Source organism: Vipera ursinii, assembly GCF_947247035.1.
Source record: "Vipera ursinii genome assembly, chromosome: 2".
NCBI lineage: Eukaryota > Metazoa > Chordata > Lepidosauria > Squamata > Viperidae > Vipera > Vipera ursinii.
The window spans coordinates 192,736,393-192,754,587 of record NC_139513.1 but is presented as its reverse complement, the minus strand read 5'-3'; the positions used below and the strand labels follow the sequence as shown (position 1 = coordinate 192,754,587).

The window sequence follows — 18,195 nt, the reverse complement described above, 5'->3', positions numbered from 1 at the left end:
AATGCCACCCGCTCTTTTATTTACTCATGCTGCTTCTCAACACATCAATTTCTTCCCATATCAGATTTTAGTCACAGCCACAAATATGTTTAAGACAGTATTTATAGAAATTTCCTTCAAGTAATAACAGTAGGATGTTTTAAGATGTACGTGATATTTATACCCTAACCCTTAACTTGAATCCTTGACTTATCAGCATTTAGACTTCACTGACATTCCCTTCTGGTTTGATGTTTTTTGTTTTTCCCCAAGACTTCAATCAAACAGTAAGGTTCAGACAAATGCATCACTACAGGTAAAATTGAAGGTTTATGAATGTGTTTGCATAGCTAAGATGGGGAACTATCTGGATAACAGTAGTTGCATTACTTAGTCAAGTATACTTGATGATAATTTCCTCAATAAAGAATCAGACTTGTTTCTAGTATTTTTACCCCAGCAACAAGTTTCAGAGGAACATTTCAATACATGGGAGATTTTTTTTTAGGACAAGGATGTGCCAATTAGTAGAAATAATAGACATTATGCCTATAATGACAAAATGAGAAGAATTTAGGGAGGGCGGGGGTGAAGTAGAGTCACATGTAGAGCGTAGATTAGAGTTTATTTCGAAAGAAAGGACATTGCAAAAAGGGGGTATGAAGCATTTGTCATATTTTGTTTTGTTTACAAATTGAGATGAGTTCTCTACATCAGGACTGAGCCTGGGCTAAGTTCTCTGACTCTTCTTTAGATCAGAACACCTCAAAGGGATGAAGAGTGCCATACACAATGGTATGTGGGAATGACCTTCGGAGACAAGAGGGAAAGCCACAGATGGATGGAGAGCATGGGAAACATTTCAGAAAAGACCCACCCTAGTTTTCTGGCAAGGAAAAAGAAAGGAGGGGAGAAATACTTTCATTCTGGCAAGATTTTGTTAATGCAATCTTTCAGAGTTAGTACTCCTGGTTATACTTCTTATCTGGACTACCCCACAGGGCTAACACCATGGCATGCTGAATGATGATATAAGTGGTAGGATTATCTGAAGAAAACTTGGAATATATCCCTACAGACAATGGGGCCATGCCAAGTGCCCCACACAGGGATCATAATCAAAGGATGCAAAACTGGAGGACATAAGCCAGGATCCTTCCACCCATTTGCTTTTCATGGAAAATGGCAGAGGAAAGCCAGTCCACACAGCCATGCAAGTTCTCCAGCATGAATTATCTTCCACTGATACCAGCAAAGCAGGTCACAAGTCTCTCCTGGAAATGCAAGTACGGTGGGCAGATTATGCTGAAAGATGAGGTAAATTTTTCCAAGGTGCAATTCTATTGTCATATTGTTATCATCCTTATTATCTTCTTCCAGGTTTCTGGAGCACAAGTTAAGGTCCTTGAGTAGGTCTGAGATGTTCTCAGCAGCTGGGCCAAAAATTTCTATGTCCTCCAATTCTGTATCTGCATCTGAAGCAGGGAGTTTCCCTTTTCTTTACCTGGGGAGGGAAGATTCTTGTGAGAAAGGGGAACTAGGGCCCACTGAGTTCTCTGGTCCTGAGTCCGCTGCAGATTTCCCAGGGACTGTATCACTGTTATCTTTGCTCCACAACTTTGTAGACCAATTGGTATGCTCTTTGCTGCTTGAAGTCTGAGTGGCATCACGGAAACTTGCAAGAGGAGGACGAAGTTGGACCCCAGTACGTGTAGACCCTTCAATAGCTTTCTGGAGCTGAGAGTTTGAGAGACACAGAATTAACAAGGAAGTTGCATAAAAGTAGCCTTCTTCCATCAAAATAGACCAGAAGGGCAATCATTTTCATCCTAAGGACCACATTTTTTACCCTTCTTGGTTTGCCTTATCACATGACAATGTTACCAAAATAGGCAACATCAAAAACCTTTTAATCCCTTTTTCCGCATTTAAAACCATTCATTCATTCATTCATTCATTCATTCATTCATTCATTTTTAGACCACTACAACATATGAATCTCAGCAGTGTACACAAAGTATGATTTGGAAATATTTAACACAGTTAACACTTTCCATAATAAAATTTTGGGCAGCGGGGGTCTTTAAGGTCACACTAACTGCTTTAACTCTGCAAAAGTTAAGGGACCCATTTTGTTTCTTAAACATCAAAAATGCAAAAAGATCCAAAATTTTCATCTATCTCTAATACATGAGGCATTGGAGGCCTCAAATGGGCTACTGGGAGTGAGGGAAGTGGATTGCAGCTCACAAGTTATCCAGTCCTGTCATACAGACACACAGAACTCCACTCTGATATTTACTACTCATGCTATTGAGATCCTCATGTCAGAAGTTCATAAATGCTCAAGGAGGGGGGGGAAACACCTTTGATTATCATTATCTTTACAATACAACAGAGGTTTTTTACCCCCAACTAGGTGTCTTCAAGTAGTGCTAGCTGGAAATTTCGAGAGTTGCTGAAAATGACTGCTCTATAAAAATACTGAGGAGTACATGTACATGAAAGAAGTAAGTGGCTCAATAGCCATTATCTCCTCCCTAGAGACAGGTCCCCAACCTTTTGGGCACCAGGGACCGGTTCCATGGAAAAAGATTTTTCCATGGAGGGGAGAGTGCGTGCTTTTGTGTGCTGCCTGCATCCCATGGATGGGGCTTTGCTTGTTTGTGCTGACCGATTGCTGGCATGCCGCAGCCAGGTACCGGTCCATGGACCAGGGGTTGGGGACCCCTGCCCTAGAGAACAAAATTCCTTTGAAGGAGATGGCAAATAAATAAATAGCATCATCACAAACCAAAAGAGTCCCAAGATTCTTAGGAGGAAGACAAAGTCATGGAAGTTAAGCATGTATAAATTCAAGTCCACAACCTAATTTCTCCTCTTCTGAAAAAGCCCACAATCCAGTTGGCATTATAGCCAATAAAACTATAATAAGACTAAAGATCTTTTTTTTCCTGAATGTTAAGAGGATTTAAAGAGGGATTACTCTTGTAGTGCAGATAATCATATATCTGTATATCAGATTTTGCAAGTTTTAGCAAGGCTGCACTAAGCCTTCAAGTGAGTATGCTTCAAAAATTAGGGAAGGCTGAAAAATAAATAGAGGTCAGAATAAAATAAAATGTTTCAATTTAAACTTAATGAAAATAAAATAGTGCACATTACTTTTTTTGCAGGTACTGATATTACAAGTTACACTTCGCTGGCTTTGTATGGAGAAGCTCTGGGAACTGAATCTAAAGTCCATAGGGGAGTAGTGTTATATATCGCTGATAGTATTAAAAGAATACATGAAATGTAAAATAAAGCTAAATGGAAGCAAAAGGGTCTTAAATGTATTTTCTAAATGTGGACTGAGAAGGCGCCACCAGGATTCCAGAAGGAATGGTAAGAGTGTGATGTAAGTGGTGTATAATGAGTAGCACTCCTATCTTTTACTGTCTTCTCCCCACCCCCTTTATGGGCTTTCTGTGAGATCTTTTCTTTACTCTCAAGCAAGACTCGACCGGACAAAATACAAAGGTAACATGATTTAAATTACCTCTTCCAGTGCAATCACACCCTTTAGTTTCCCCATGCTGGTTACATAGGTATGGGTGAGTCCTAGCAATGAAAACAAGGTATGTGTCTACAGAAATGAGAAGAAAGACCAATTAGCAAATAAAACAAGCCAAACGTTGCAAACTCGTGAAGAATTTGAAATAGGTTAAGAATGGTGAATTTTTTTCTTTAACCCATATTAGAGCAAAGCCAAAGAATGAAACCTTCATGTCTGAAATTGGAATAATTAGAAGTACAAATCAACTTATCCAATTAATGCAATGTAATACTTTGTTGGCATTAAAAAAACAAATTGTACCAAGTCTACTGATATTAAGTTACATAGTAATGTGGTATACAAAATAAATAAAAGATTATGGTTTAAATATTTTTCCAATTCTACATAACCTATGACACATCAGACTAAACTATCTTTCATATACTAGCATGCTAAGGGTATTCTCAGGTAGCAAAAGCAGAATGAGTTCATCTAGATGGGATATAAATGGAATTAAGCTCTTCTTAACTCAGGGGAATATAGAACAGTCATAGACGGGCATAAGTTAGTAAAAATGAGATGCTATAAACCCGAACAAACCAAACCAGATAAAAGGGAAAAGTTGCCTTTTGATTTTGGATCCTGGCTTGTATTTGTCCTTGCAGATATCATTTTAGGTGAGACTAAGGCTTTTCTTCTTTGAAAGACAGGAAAATAAGGAAGAACTTTGTGCTATAGTAGGGCCCATCACTCCTAGCTTATATTAAACAAAACCATGCTGCCTAATTAAACAAGGGCTCCTTATACATAGATTGAAATGCTTGGAATTGATTAAACATAACAATTCTAAGTAGGTTTTCTACAATCTTATATTTACTGATGGATCATAATCATAAAAAGCACTGTTATTAACTTTTTTATTTTGAGTTATGTGTTGGAACAGCATTGAGAATAAAGAACAACTTACTCAACAATTTCTGTCCCCAATTTTAATAGTAAAATTGCTCCTGCAAAGATTAAACAGTTGCCCAAGTAGTTTGATCCCTCTGTTTCTTTCATACAGGAATCATTTTAGTAGACAAGATTGTCTAAAGACATACCACTGCTTCTTAGATGAAACTTTCTGCTAATAGCATAAACTAAGTATCAAGTATCAAGAGACAGAACCGGCAAGAATGATAGCAAACAATAAAATAAACTTAATTGAACATTGGGAGTGGTTCCTTTGCTTTTAATGCTATTTTTCTCATTCAAATCCTAGAGGTTCAGCTTCATATTGAAAACTGCAGCTCTTAATCTACTCTGCAATGTTGCATGGCGAGGTGGCGACGTGCAATGGAAAAGAGATGGGTGAAAAAGAAAAAAAATCTGTGATAGTAAAATAATTTGGTAGGAAGGGGGGGGAGGAAGAAGGAACTGAAGAAAAAGAGAACAGGTCTGTATTTTGTAGATTAAGCCAAATTCTGTACCTTTTGCTTGCCTGAAAGAGTAAAACTAAAGAAGAGTTGTTGAGGCCATATTATATACGGAGAGCCTTACTCCACCTGATAGGTTAAAGCTTGAGCAAGATCGCACAGTATTTTGAAAACCAAAAAATATAAAGAGAACTTGAAATCAGAAGAAGGTGTAGGCCTTGATGGGAGTAGAGTTGGATAGCAAGGTAAGTAGAGTATAGGAGATAAATGCAGGCACCTACCTTATGCAGTGATGTTCTCTCCACCAGCTGAAAGGGAGAAGGATCTATGCGGCAGCTGCTGAAGCATACCTTTTTCTCAAGCTCCTCCTGCTCCCAAACTTCTATCTGACACAGGGGAAGAAAAACAGTTCACAAGTTCAGAGAAGTAATTTGCACCAACCACTTTCCCAGGCTGCTTACTTTAGCCAATGAGCCAGCATGATTTAGTTCTCTTGGGCAGTGCTTTTTTTTTTGTAAAAGAAAAAGGTGCCGGAACTCACACATGTCATACAACCTGCCTTGCCTACCCTACAAGGTTCCATCCAAAAAAAGGTGCTGGAACTCTGTTCTGAGCATTCTATGAGAAAAAAAGCCCTGGTCTTGGGTATATTTCCCAACTTGTCCAATTCCTCTTCTAACTTTTGGGTTGACTGGAGAGCAGTTAGAAAGCCATTTCTAACAGGAATCTGAAACCAACCTCTTTCCTAAAGCAAACACCATGTTTTTATTTTTGCTATTGCTATCAGTACAGTTTGCCATTTTCTTTATATTTGCATTCCTTCTCAGAGATTACTTTTTCCATGAATACTTTGGTTTTAATTTTAAAGCCCATTCCCTAATGAAATCAGGGGGAGGCCTACCTGGATATTGTACAGATGCTCACTCATACAGACATTATACAGGCTCTCTTAAGAGCAAAAAGTACATGTTCCAACCCATTCTCCTAAATTTTTCTTTTGCAAAGTCCTAGTTTTCCATTGCCAGTTCAGTCATGTGGTTTTCAGTAATCATGCTTGCTTCTGAAAAAAGCTGCTGTTGTTAGGTTGCTGCTTGGAAAAAGGATGTGCTACCAATAAAGGAGAATATTTTTGTCTGAGGGCTGAAATGAGGGGTCCTTGGTGCTCTCTGAGCTTGGTTGTCTTCTTGCAGATGTTTCATTACCCAAACTAAGTAACATTATCAGTGCTAGCAGTTTACATTACGTAGTCTAGGTAATGAAATGTCTGTAAGAACACAAGCTCAGAGAGCATCAAGAACCCCTCAAGGGGTGTGTTACTTACCAGGCCTGACAAAACAACACAAATTTACTTCAAGAAGCATTAGGGACTCCAGAAATGATCAGATTCACTCCAGCAAAGTAAAAAAGACTCTACTAAGTTTCTCCCCCAGTATTTTAAGTTCATGCAGCTTTGGGACTATGCACAGCATTCATCAAAAAAAATCTGAGCCTATGTACCACCATAGATAGAAAACTGGATGAAAGTGAACATACCCAACACCAACTAAAACCTGCAGTTGCAGTACTATTGGGTATCCCAACCATGTGGTCTTATTAATACTACCTGTTTTCTTGAAGTTACAAGTCACACAGCTCACATATAGGTTATAAGCATGATAGATATTACACTGTACTTTTTGTCATAGACCTATTAAGTAGCAAATATATTTTTGAAAAATGATTCATGCAATACTTTACAAAGGTAGAGTTAGGGAGTGTAGTAACACATATCTTCCCTCTTTAACCTTCAACTTTTTCTTGCAGGCTATTATATTGCCATGCATACTGATAGTAACATACTGTATACAACAGCTTAATTGTCATAGAGAAAATAAGGAGAAGTTTTGAGAAATCACATTTCATAGTGGAGAATGGATAAATATTGTTGTGTTTATTTTAAAAAAAATAATCACATCACTGTTACATGGAATCTCCTGACATGACATTGACTGGAAATGTCAACCCTATCATCTCTCTGTTGCTTTACTTCCAAACGTACCTCTTCTGGCTTCATTGGGTCTTCAAACTCAGCTGAATCCTGAAAGGAATAAGTAATCAGTTCCAAGATCAGAAGAAAGGCACCAAAGCTTAAATCCAAATCTCATTTTCAGAACATAAATGTTGCTCCTTCCTTAACACCGTTGCTGTAACCAGTATGTATTATGAGATTTAGCACATGGGCAAAGAAACCATGTAAGTCCATATGACATGGTAATGCATTCTAAGCTTGGGTTACAGTTTCTAAAACAAAAGTGATTGTCCTCCAAGCCTGCAAATTGGAAGACAATATCTGGTGAATCTCAAACTGTATTCCTTTGTTTTATATCATTGCTTTTATTGGCTATAGAAATGCCCAGAAAGGCAGAGGAACATCCATTTAGCAATGGTGTTAGTCTTTCATTCTGAGGGAACTTACCATATTACCTTCTTACAGACAGGGCAGATAGGTAAACTCGGGGTTCTGAATACTTGTCCACCCCACATCTTTTGTTTCTATTCACTCCATTTACTTTCCTAAATACAATGCTGTGGATGTGCACACCTTTGTAACATACAAGTGCATGTGTCATTTTTATAAGCAAATAAATGGAACAAAATTCAAAAATACCCTCTTATCATTGCAGCTTTAGGATTCTTGTGTTTGTAACAAAGAAATCTATTATTTGAAGAAAGCCTTTACTATAATAATTACGGCAGATCCATGAGGAGGCTTGTAGTATATTAATCTGCAAAGAATTTTTCCTAGGCAGTGATATTATCTGTTGGAAGGATTCAATTGCTACTCCACCCCTCCCCCTTCACAATCTCAAAATCAGTCGTGTCATGTAGGTGTACAGATTTTTAAGAAATAATAATAAAGAAAAACAATTTGCAGTTTTTCCATCCTTATTCTTTCCATTCAAAGAAATACAAAGATGAAAAACATAAGGTATTCTCAAGTGGTTTGGAAGTCTGGCTTAAAAATACATTTAAAAAATAGATATGCATGCTAATGTATAAAATATCTGTGCTGATATCATGACAGTTCAGGGATGAATGAACAGGGATAGGTCAATTCTAGTACTGAACATCTTCCAAAATCTTTGGCAGCAAAAGACCATGATTGATGCTAAGCTTCCCTTGCTATTTTAAGTTTTCCTGCCTAAAGGGATTAACCCTATTAAGCAAAAAGAGACAAGGGTAAAACACTGATAAATGACTACAGAATATCAGTGTTGCATGGCTAACCTATTTCATTACCATAATGAAGTACATATGTTGTATATCACATGGTCTGTCTGGAATATAAACAGGCTGTCCAAAACCATAATATTCCCATTCACTTTTACTATGCAAGGTTTTGATGTCCTGCCTATCCTCTTCATCCCAGCCATCCCAGCCAAACTGGCAGTGCAAAGGGCTGTCTGGAATGTGGGGTTCAAAAGTAATTCCAAGTAATTGGGAAAGTCCTTCAAAGAAGGAAGAAAGTTCTCTGTCATATCCCAGCCTGAGACTACAAAAACTATCCAAAGAATGAAACAGAAGGTACTGCAATAGGAAAAGCATTCCAGCATTCTACAAAATTTGTGCAGGACAGCAGAGATTAAAGTCTCCTGCAGCACCGATATTCATTCTCTTTCCCTGGTACATTTGTGCCCACATGCACATCTGAGCCACCTGGTCCTTCATTTTGAGAAGTTTAATTTATTTCATTTCTTTCCCACTTCTGACTCCCAAAATGCTATTTTCTCAGGGTATGAAAGCAATCAGGACTCTTTTTCCAAAATTATTCAGGCATAGGATAGCTTTCTTGTTCAAACCTGCTCAGTGCTTTTTCGCTGAGGGGATGGGCTGAGACAAAGGAGTTGTTCCATCAATTTCCTCAGGTGCCAACATCTCCGGGCTGTGAGAAGGGGAAAAATGCAAGGAATGAAATGGTTGACCACTGGGCTGTCTACAGGTATGATAAAAAAAAAATCAAGATGGCAGCCACAACCTACAACCAAAGCTTCATCCATTTTGACACTGTGGCTGCCGTCTTGATCTTTTGTACTACACTCTGCAGACACCTCTGACTAATGAGCAACAATGGTTTTTTTCCTACTCTCAATAATTCATACACATTAGGTTGCTTCTGCATCACCTCTGATTTCTAAGCAAAAAAATGCAAGATATTTTCTACAGAAGAGCAAACTGAAACAATATAACTTCATATAAATATAATTCTTATTATTTTTCAACTGAGCACTTGGTGCTTGTTGGCTGTCAGGGCTGTTAGGTAGACCAGGCCATGAAATCAACTCCACGGGAAGGCTGAAAGTACTTTTATAGACAGTGGCTGTAATAAGAGATTCTTGCAAATCTGAGAATGCTGTACCACCTCCTCTCTTTCTTGCAGTTCAGTGAATTTAGGGAGGCCTCTGCCTGAGTTTCTTCTGAATATTATCTTGTTCTGGACTTGTTCAGCCCCTTTTGCCTAGGCAACAGATCCCACATATCTCCATCAGGGTCATCTTTTTTTTCTCTCTACAATGATTCACCATTTCAGTGTGGAAACTATTGACGATTTGATAAATGTTGTCCTAAGTTGACTGAAGTTCACACAGATGTTCTGTGCAGATGGCCTGTTCATAAATGATCATTACTATTGAGTAATAAACTCTACTGGTTGAGTGGCAAAGGAAATGGAATTGTTTGTGACAGCATTGAAAGGGAAAGAGACAAGGCAAAGCCAAAGATTAAGGCTGATAATTGGCCAGATTCCAAGAAAATGATGGATCTGATTTCTAGAAGCAGAAAGTGAGTGGCTGGCTATCTGACCATAGAGAAGCCAGGCTTGGGGAACCATGTAGTAGTGACTAAGCTGCCTAGCAAACCCTACTACTAGCTGTACTCGTAGATTTCTAGCACTTGAAAAATCATGACTTTCCCATTTTGTTCCAAATATAATCAGCCTTCCAATTTCTGGTGATCATGCTATGTTCCATATACATGGAAAGATCATTAGTCAAGCATGCAGTGCTGTATTTTCCCCTTTTTTTCTTAATTGCCTTGAAATGAAAGTAGGTGTCTCATTGTGCCGATTTAGTTTAGTTGTGTATGTATATATCTGTTTGCAGCTTTGATGTTGCCTTTCATTTCTTTAAAAAATTATTGTAATGCTTGTAGATAAGCTGAGAAAACAGAGATTATGTTGTTATCTCTAGTCAATTTCATTACAAGAAGGAATCAAATCAGTCACCTGCATAGCTTTGCTGGGGGAAAATGCCATTTGGCTTTCTTAAACCATTTCATCAATCATCAATCAATCCAAGTGTCTGCAGTACAAGGCCAGAGAAGTGCAATTCCAAGTACATCCCAATAAATACTTTAATTCATGGTTAGGGTTTGAGTTGTAAGTCATACCAATTTCATCTAGTAACTTCTGCCTAGCATGATCAGCTTATAATTGGCTCTAAATCAGAGAACCAAACACATTGGTTTTATAGTTTGGCTCAAAAATATCCTGGCTAGTTTTTCCTTGCTTGTTAGTTGTGCTAAACGTGATTAAAGATTGGATCATCAGTGAGAAATATGAAATGACTTTAAAGTTGGAAATGCAGACAGAATATTGAGGAAGGACGTCTCTAATATGTCCTTCCTTACCAAACTACACCTGCCCATTATGCCTCAAATAGAGGTATAAATTTTCATATGGGAAGCTATCAAAGAGATTGTATTGCTGTTCTGCTCCTTTCCTGAATGGATTAGCTGCAGCAAGAAAAAGATAGCAGAAGAATGAGAAAACCTGGGGTGAATGTAGATAGCTTCTGATGTTGTCTGGACCTTTTATAGAATTGTGCAAAACAAATGACAATTGCACATTGTCTTAAAAGACATAGGAAACAAAATGTAAAATGCATTGATCACAAGAGTCAATAAGCTCTAGGCTTGTGTACCAAAGAATAAGCAAGGGGTGGGTTTTTGTTTTTTTTTAGGAAAACAGGATTGGATAAATTAAGAAAGACAGGTCTCCTTGGTGATTATAAATAGATGTCAGATCCAGCAGGACAATTGCCTGCCTTCAATCTTGGAGCACTGAGGAATCACAATTGGAACCTCTCTCTGTTACCATTGTGAATGCTAACATGATGATGAATAAGTACCCCATATATAAGTAATAGATGGGGCCACAGCTGAGAATACATTATAGGGCTTCTCACACAAAGGTTGCTATGATCAATCATAAAATAAGGATATACCAAAATATGAACAAATCCCTGGGCTGCACATATCCCAATAAACTTCCCAATAATTTTCTTTTAATTCAAAGAATGTTAACAAAACTAGGCTTAAGAACCTAGGAGTGCCCATGGGACATGTAGACAGGCATACAGTCACCCCATACACTATAGTGAGGACTCTAGAATTACAGAAAAATAAACCGCACAAATTTAACAGAGATCAAATGACAATCTCCTGCTAAGCATGCTTTTATATACTGATGTCTGCCAAATTCATGCTTCATTTTGGGGCAGAATGTACCTAGAAAAGTATGTGGATCTAACAAAGGTATGTGTCAAGAAGTGTATCTATTTCACATGTCTTATTCAAGATAAAATATGCAGAGTCTGATGGAGTGTCCGTCCCTGTGTGTTCAATAATCCCCCTATATTTTCCTAGCAGTTGTTTTGGAATTTTCCTTTCCAGATGGAATCCGTTAAGGAGGAGAAGATGGAACATCTGTCCTGTGTTTTTCATTAGTAGTACTAGGACTCCTCTGTCTGAAAGCAACCTGGATTTGGAAGTTCTCCTTCTTCTCATTTGAAAATAGATCTAGCAAACCAGGACATATGTGGACATATTTGGAGGTTCCAAATGCTTTTAACCGAAACTATGCTGCAATTCTTACTGGTGCTTTTACTTTAAATGTTTTATGACATTTTATTTTGTTTTTCATTATAAGATTATTAAAAATGTAAGTAACCCTGAGGATGTGTCTGGCAAAGCAGACACCACTCACTAAAGAAATCTGTAGCATTTTGGTTCTATGTTTATGGAACTGTGACCTTGAGAGAGAAAGCTATGATGAATTAGAAGAATAGAAAGTTCTGTCACAACCTGGTAGATGAAAATATATTAATATTAAACAGCCTTATGTGGTGGAGTAATACATGAGCTCAGTGGATGAAAAATGTTGTGGAGGGATAAACTATATAGCATAATTGTATAATGTAACTTCCAACTTAGGGGCTCTCATCTCTTAATTACAACAAATACTTCTAATACAAATACATTCTGTATTTGCATAAACATCTTGTTTCTTTTATGATCGCCTTTCTGTTCCCCACAAAGTAAACATTAACAAGCTGATAAGTCAGACATATGTCCACTCTCCAGCAATTCAAATGAGGTCCATCTTCTCTCCCATACTCCATTGCCCAATTAGAATAGGCTCTTTAACTCTTCAAATATTGGCCATCACATCCCACCCAAAAGAAACCAGGTAAGACACAGTACTTGGAGATTGTGGGGGTGTTGGTGCCTCTGCCACTAGCTTGTGAGGAGTCACTGGGCCATTAGGTCCTTCTGGGTAATCAGGGGTTAAAGCAGGCTTCTGTGAAAATTATTAAAGAAAAGAAAATAAAGCAAGAATTAGCATTTCCTTTACATAAATACTGTATCCCAAAGAGTTTTTTTCACAAGGCAACTGGACTTTCTTGTTTTTCTTTGAACATATTTCGCTTCTCATCCAGGAAGCTTCTTCAGCTCTGACTGGATGGTGGAGAATGGAAAGATTTATATTCCTGAAGACAGCTCTCCATTCCCCACTATCCAGTCTGAAGAAGCTTCATGAATGAGAAGCAAAACGTCTTCAAAGAAAATAAGAAAGTCCAGTTGCCTCTTGAAAAAGCATCTTTGGGAGGAGTTTGAGCTGGTTGACTGAGAATCCCCATAGACATAAATACTGTTCTTTTTTTAAATTTGCTGCTTCTCTAAAAATTATTATCTATATTATTTCAGCAATCCTTATGAATTCTTCAGCAGAAGCAGCTATTTTCCCCATACTGCAAAGGGGATGCTCTAAGGTGAATTCAGTGGTGGGATTCAGCCAATTCCCACCACTTCGGCAGCAAATTTTTTGTTGTCCAGGCCCAGAATGGACTTCCGGAAGCGGGATCCACACAGAGAACCGGTTGTTCACATATTTGAATCCCACCACTGGGTGAATTGTAGTTTTCTTAGTGGCACTCAAAGAGTTTTCTCTGAGATTTGAACTTAAGACTTCCTGTTTCACATCTCATCTACCTAGTCACTATGTCTCATTGGTTAAACTTTCTATTTTTCTCTCTCTGCTATTGTTGTTTTTTTCATTTTATTAATCTTCTATTCACTACCTCAGTCTTTCCTTTGTCCTCTTCTTCCTCATCCACATCCTCATCCACAAAAGCGAATGACTCATGCTTCCACTGGTGTCCATCATAAGATCCTTCAATCCGTTTCTGCAGCATCTCCCTGGCAAGATGCAGACGTCGCTCTGGGCTGAGGTGTCTGCGCAGCAGAGCTTGGAGCTCCGTCCGCTCCACTGAGCCCATCAGAATCATGGAATCTATAGAGGGGGGAAAGCAAATAAGAAAATCTAAGGTCTAAAATTCAGAGACTGTCGCGATCAGAGAGTCGCTTGTCAGATAGTCAGCTTATGATGACCCTTACACCTTTAAGATGAACAGGAAGTAATGTCTCTGGATCGCCTTATGATTTTAGATATGTTTTCTTCTAAGAACACAACTATGTGAACTATGTGAACTCTGGTGCTTGAGAAGACTCCTGCGAGTCCCTTGGACTGCAAGGCGATCAAACCGGTCAGTCCTAGAGGAGATCAACCCTGACTGCTCTTTAGAAGGCCAGATCCTGAAGCTAAAACTCAAATACTTTGGCCACCTAATGAGAAGGAAGGACTCACTGGAGAAGAGCCTCATGCTGGGAAAGGTTGAGGGCAAGAAAAGAAGGGGACGACAGAGAATGAGGTGGCTGGATGGAGTCACTGAAGCAGTAGGCGTGAGCTTAAATGGACTCCAGAAGATGGTAGAGGACAGGAAGGCCTGGAGGAACATTGTCCATAGGGTCGCGATGGGTCAGACACGACTTCGCAACTAACAACAACAACAAAGAACACAACTAGACTGTAAGCTCCAGCCATATATGAGGAAGGTGACTCCAGGAAATTTCCCTTTCACAATCACCTCATATCTCTCTTAAACCTGGCTAGTAACAGGCCAGGACTGTAAAGGAAAATAGAAAGATATCAAGGAAACTCAGAAAGCTGAGTTTCATCATATGCCATAGAGCAGCAGATTTCAGTGTGTTTGGAAGAGCTTGGAGAACTCTGGAAAGCTTATCTGTTTCCCATTGAGAAAGAATCTAACAGCAGGCAGCATTCCTTTCATATGAGATGACTCAGAGAAATGCATTAAATAAAATTTAATTTTAGAAATGGAAAAAGTGGAAGAGAGGAAATGTGACGGGAATCTATTTATATAAGAAAGGTAGCTAGAAATTAAGACACTCTGGCCATATCTACTTTCTGCTTTGTCCACACCATTTCTCTTCTGCCTGCACATGTGTGTCCTTGAAACATTCAACAAATTCAGAATATACCTCCAAATCTCAACCAACTATTGAAGTTCCACTGTAGACAACTAACAGACAAGGAGACACTGTTCCAGAGTCTGGCTAGAATCAAAGGGTTTCTTCAGTCATGATTAGGGTGTAAAAGAATGAGTGGAATCTAAGACTATATAAACATTTGATCTGCACCTAACAAATGTCATTTCAACAAGGCTCTTACCTAAGGCAGTCTACAACCAGTTCTTTGGATTGCAAAAAACAACAACAGATGATCTGTTATTTCTCTCTATCCCTTTGCTGCCACCTACTTTATTATTTTTCTTGCACAGCTGCCCAACTCACGACATAGGATAGCATACAAATTAAAAACAATAATAAAATCAATGTATTTTCAAAACAAAACAGGAACCAAGGACATTCATCAGTGTGTTATCAAAGATCTGTATTTTGCAGTCCAGATATCTGTTATTTCCTCATTCAACTATCAAAGAAGCTTTCTGATCATGAAGCGGCCTCAATGTACCCCTTCCAAAAATACATTGCTCCCCCCTTCCCCTCCTCCTTCTGCTCTTCCAACAGGGTGAGGTCTCCTCACAACATTGCAGCTGCTGCTGATTCAGTTCAGTATTTGACACCAATCCCCTCTAGCTGCCTTCTCTCCCACACAAGACACTGGATCCTAGTGCAAGGTGGTTGGTGACCAAACATTATTGTCCAGCCATTTCTATGGCAATTGGCCTTCTCTGTTGCCAATTCTTAGTGCAATTTCTTCAAGCCACTTGACAGGAAGATTTCTAGGTTCATCTATGGTGACAGAATATCAGAAGGTGTCTGGTAGCCCTTTTTAAAACTAACGAGTTTTATTAAAGGATATAAGCTTTCTTGAGCTGTAGGTCACTTTATGCAATGATGCATTACTGTATGCTTTTAATTGAAAAAAAAACCCATTACTTGGAAAAGGGCCTACCATATTTCTCCTGATTTTTTTCAGTACACATCTTCAGTCTCATATGACTATGGAAGCACTGTTCTCAGTAATTCCAAAAGTATTGGTGCGTCTCATGGAATATCCTTGTTTGGAAGGAGAGGGGAGAGTAACACTGCATTGCTATCTTTAAATTCGTCTTTTCAGCAATACCAAGAATATGCAAAAATGCAGGGCTTTTTTCCTCATAGAATGCTCAGAACGGAGTTCCGGCACCTTTTTTGGATGGAACCTTGTAGGGTAGGCAAGGCGGGTTGTATGACATGTGTGAGTTCCGGCACCTTTTTCTTTTACAAAAAAAGCACTGCAAAAATGAATTATTTTTTAAGCTGCTTCACTCAGGAGATACATATTCATTAAATCAGTGTCTTCTGGGTTCCCAGATTTTTATGACTAGTTGGAAATTGCACTACTCTCTCAGGACATATTGACTGATTTCCCCAATAAGTAAACATTGCTAAGAAAAACTCTGTTTTTTCTGCCCCAGGTAAAAGGAAGAAAAAAACACAGTATTTAAATTATATTTTGAGAGAAACTGAAAATTAAATTGAAACTAGAGTTTTAGCTTTGTCCTCTCTCCCTTCATACTACAGAACTATACTACAAGAATGTATTTGTGAATTCTTATTAGGGAGACAATATTCCTGGCCTGTAAAAATTACTTTTCAAAACAACACATGACTATTCAACAAATCCACTAACCAGCTGGATTTTTTTTTCCAATGGAAGAGCAAGCTTTTGTTTGGGCATTCCCACTTAGCTAGCAGCCATCATAAGTGCAGTCAAAAACACTTATCTAACAAAAATTAAATTAATACTTAAAAGAATTATAAGCTTTACATTCCTCATTAAAACCAATCAAGCAGCTGATCAGAAAAGCTTGGAGAGGACAAAAGTAAATCCCCTTTCCTGAAACTTTGTTGGCAAGACTGCTTTTAATTGAAAACAGGAACTGATGTGCTTCCTTACAAAGCTCACCTGGAGAATCCACCAGAGGAAACGTCTTCACGGTGGTGTTCTGGAGTATGTCCTTCAGATCCCGATATTTGCAATTAGAGGAGATGAATTTGACATCACACACCATAATGTCCTCAACAAAAATATTGTATTTGCTTGAGTGGGCATAAGTTAAAAATTAAGAAAGAATAAGTAAAGTGGGAGAAAGATTTATTTATTCATGTCATACTTTGTCCCAGAGCCCTTGCTGAAAGCTACTTCCTATCAAAAAGTTACCATAAAATCTTACTAATTAAAGCCTACAGGATATCGTTAAAAGACTGAAAAAACTAACATAAACATAAAACCCCACAGGCTTTTAGAAAAACGTGCTTTAATTAATCTAGTTTGCTTTTTTTCCCCTTGATATTTTTAATTTACTGGTCTTTGTATGCCATCCAGTCAGGTTGTTTGAGTTGGACAACCATATAAATGCAAGAAATAAATGAACACACAAACAAAGGAACATAGGAAGTAATCCCAACAACTACAAATGCCAGGGGGCAGCCATGTTGCAAAAGAGAGATTTCTTAGGGCTCAGAGAGGAAGAAGTGACATTTTCTGAAATTCTTTCCATTCAGGCCATTGGGGGGGGTTGAAATTTCAGAACCATCATTCAGTTTAAATTATTTCCAGGAATTATAAAAGAGCCAATGGTTTTTAATGGCCAGCCTTAATGCAGTTCTTGAGTGTTCACCCTACTAACAAGAAAGTTGACCTATTTTTAATGAATTGAGTTTTTCAGGAGGTGTGAACTCATGCTATTTCCCAAACATAACTGAAATGAACTTTACTTAATCCATTTTTGGGAAGTTTGTACAAGGCGCTAGGCAAATATGTGATTAGCTGCTTTGTGGTTCAAGGTATCGTGTAAAGAGCCAAACTTCACATCTTCCCCACATAAAGTCTTTAGGGTAGCTATTGAGCTATGGATTGCCATAACTGATACATTGGCTACAGATGATCTCAAAACAAATACATTCCGATCTATGGACCATCTGCTTTGTAGCTTGGGACTGAACTTATCTCCATCTCCTCCTGAACATCTCACCACCTTTTATCCTGCTCCCTCCCTTCTTGGTCAGTCCTAAGTACCTTATTTGGTTCCAGCCCAAGTCTGGTAAATAGGGCAGTTTCTTCACTTGGATGATGCTGTCATAAAGGCTTGGCTGCAAACTCTGAGCCACCATGTTGGCAAGAATGACGGCCACCATCATTGGCAGGATGTGGGCAATCTGACCGGTCAGCTCAAAGCAGATCACTGCTGTGGAGACAGTGTGGCTGACAGCACCGGTGAGAGCTGCAGCTCCTTTCCCAGTGGCAGAACAGGACAAGGAAAAAAAAGGGGGGCAACATTAGCATCACTTGGATCAGAACTGGAACCAGAGAAAAGCAGAAAGTCCTACACTTACCAATTACTGCATAACCACCAGGTAAGATTTTGTAAACAAAGCCATCAAAGAGAATCCCATCAGGAAAAATCCAGGCCATGATTTCACCAATCAAGCGTCCAAAAGCAGCCCCTAAACCCAACAAAGGTAATTTCCAAACTGTCTTTATCAGAGTCATTAATACACACTCATGATCTAATAATATTTTAGGGCAACGAGTCACCACCCAGAGCTTAAGCAACACCCATCCTTGCCTCCTTTTAT

At 38.6% G+C, this 18,195-nt stretch overlaps 1 protein-coding gene across 2 annotated transcripts in view; it reads right to left on the bottom strand.

The window, feature by feature from the left end:
* Positions 1-289: 289 nt before the first annotated feature.
* CLCN1 (chloride voltage-gated channel 1) overlaps positions 290-18,195 on the bottom strand; it is a 63,492-nt gene continuing 45,586 nt past the window's right edge. Inside the window, exons 14-23 of one of the 2 annotated variants that reach the window (XM_083352840.1) lie at positions 17,953-18,063; positions 17,636-17,849; positions 16,523-16,656; positions 13,329-13,540; positions 12,451-12,547; positions 8,772-8,854; positions 6,971-7,009; positions 5,214-5,318; positions 3,521-3,607; positions 290-1,716 (exon numbers count right to left, since the gene is read on the bottom strand). In XM_083352840.1, the coding sequence (XP_083208966.1) occupies positions 1,480-1,716; positions 3,521-3,607; positions 5,214-5,318; positions 6,971-7,009; positions 8,772-8,854; positions 12,451-12,547; positions 13,329-13,540; positions 16,523-16,656; positions 17,636-17,849; positions 17,953-18,063 (1,319 nt within the window). In that variant the 3' untranslated portion in view covers positions 290-1,479. The remainder of the gene's footprint in view (positions 1,717-3,520; positions 3,608-5,213; positions 5,319-6,970; positions 7,010-8,771; positions 8,855-12,450; positions 12,548-13,328; positions 13,541-16,522; positions 16,657-17,635; positions 17,850-17,952; positions 18,064-18,195) is intronic. The other variant, XR_014491232.1, reaches the window with a different exon arrangement.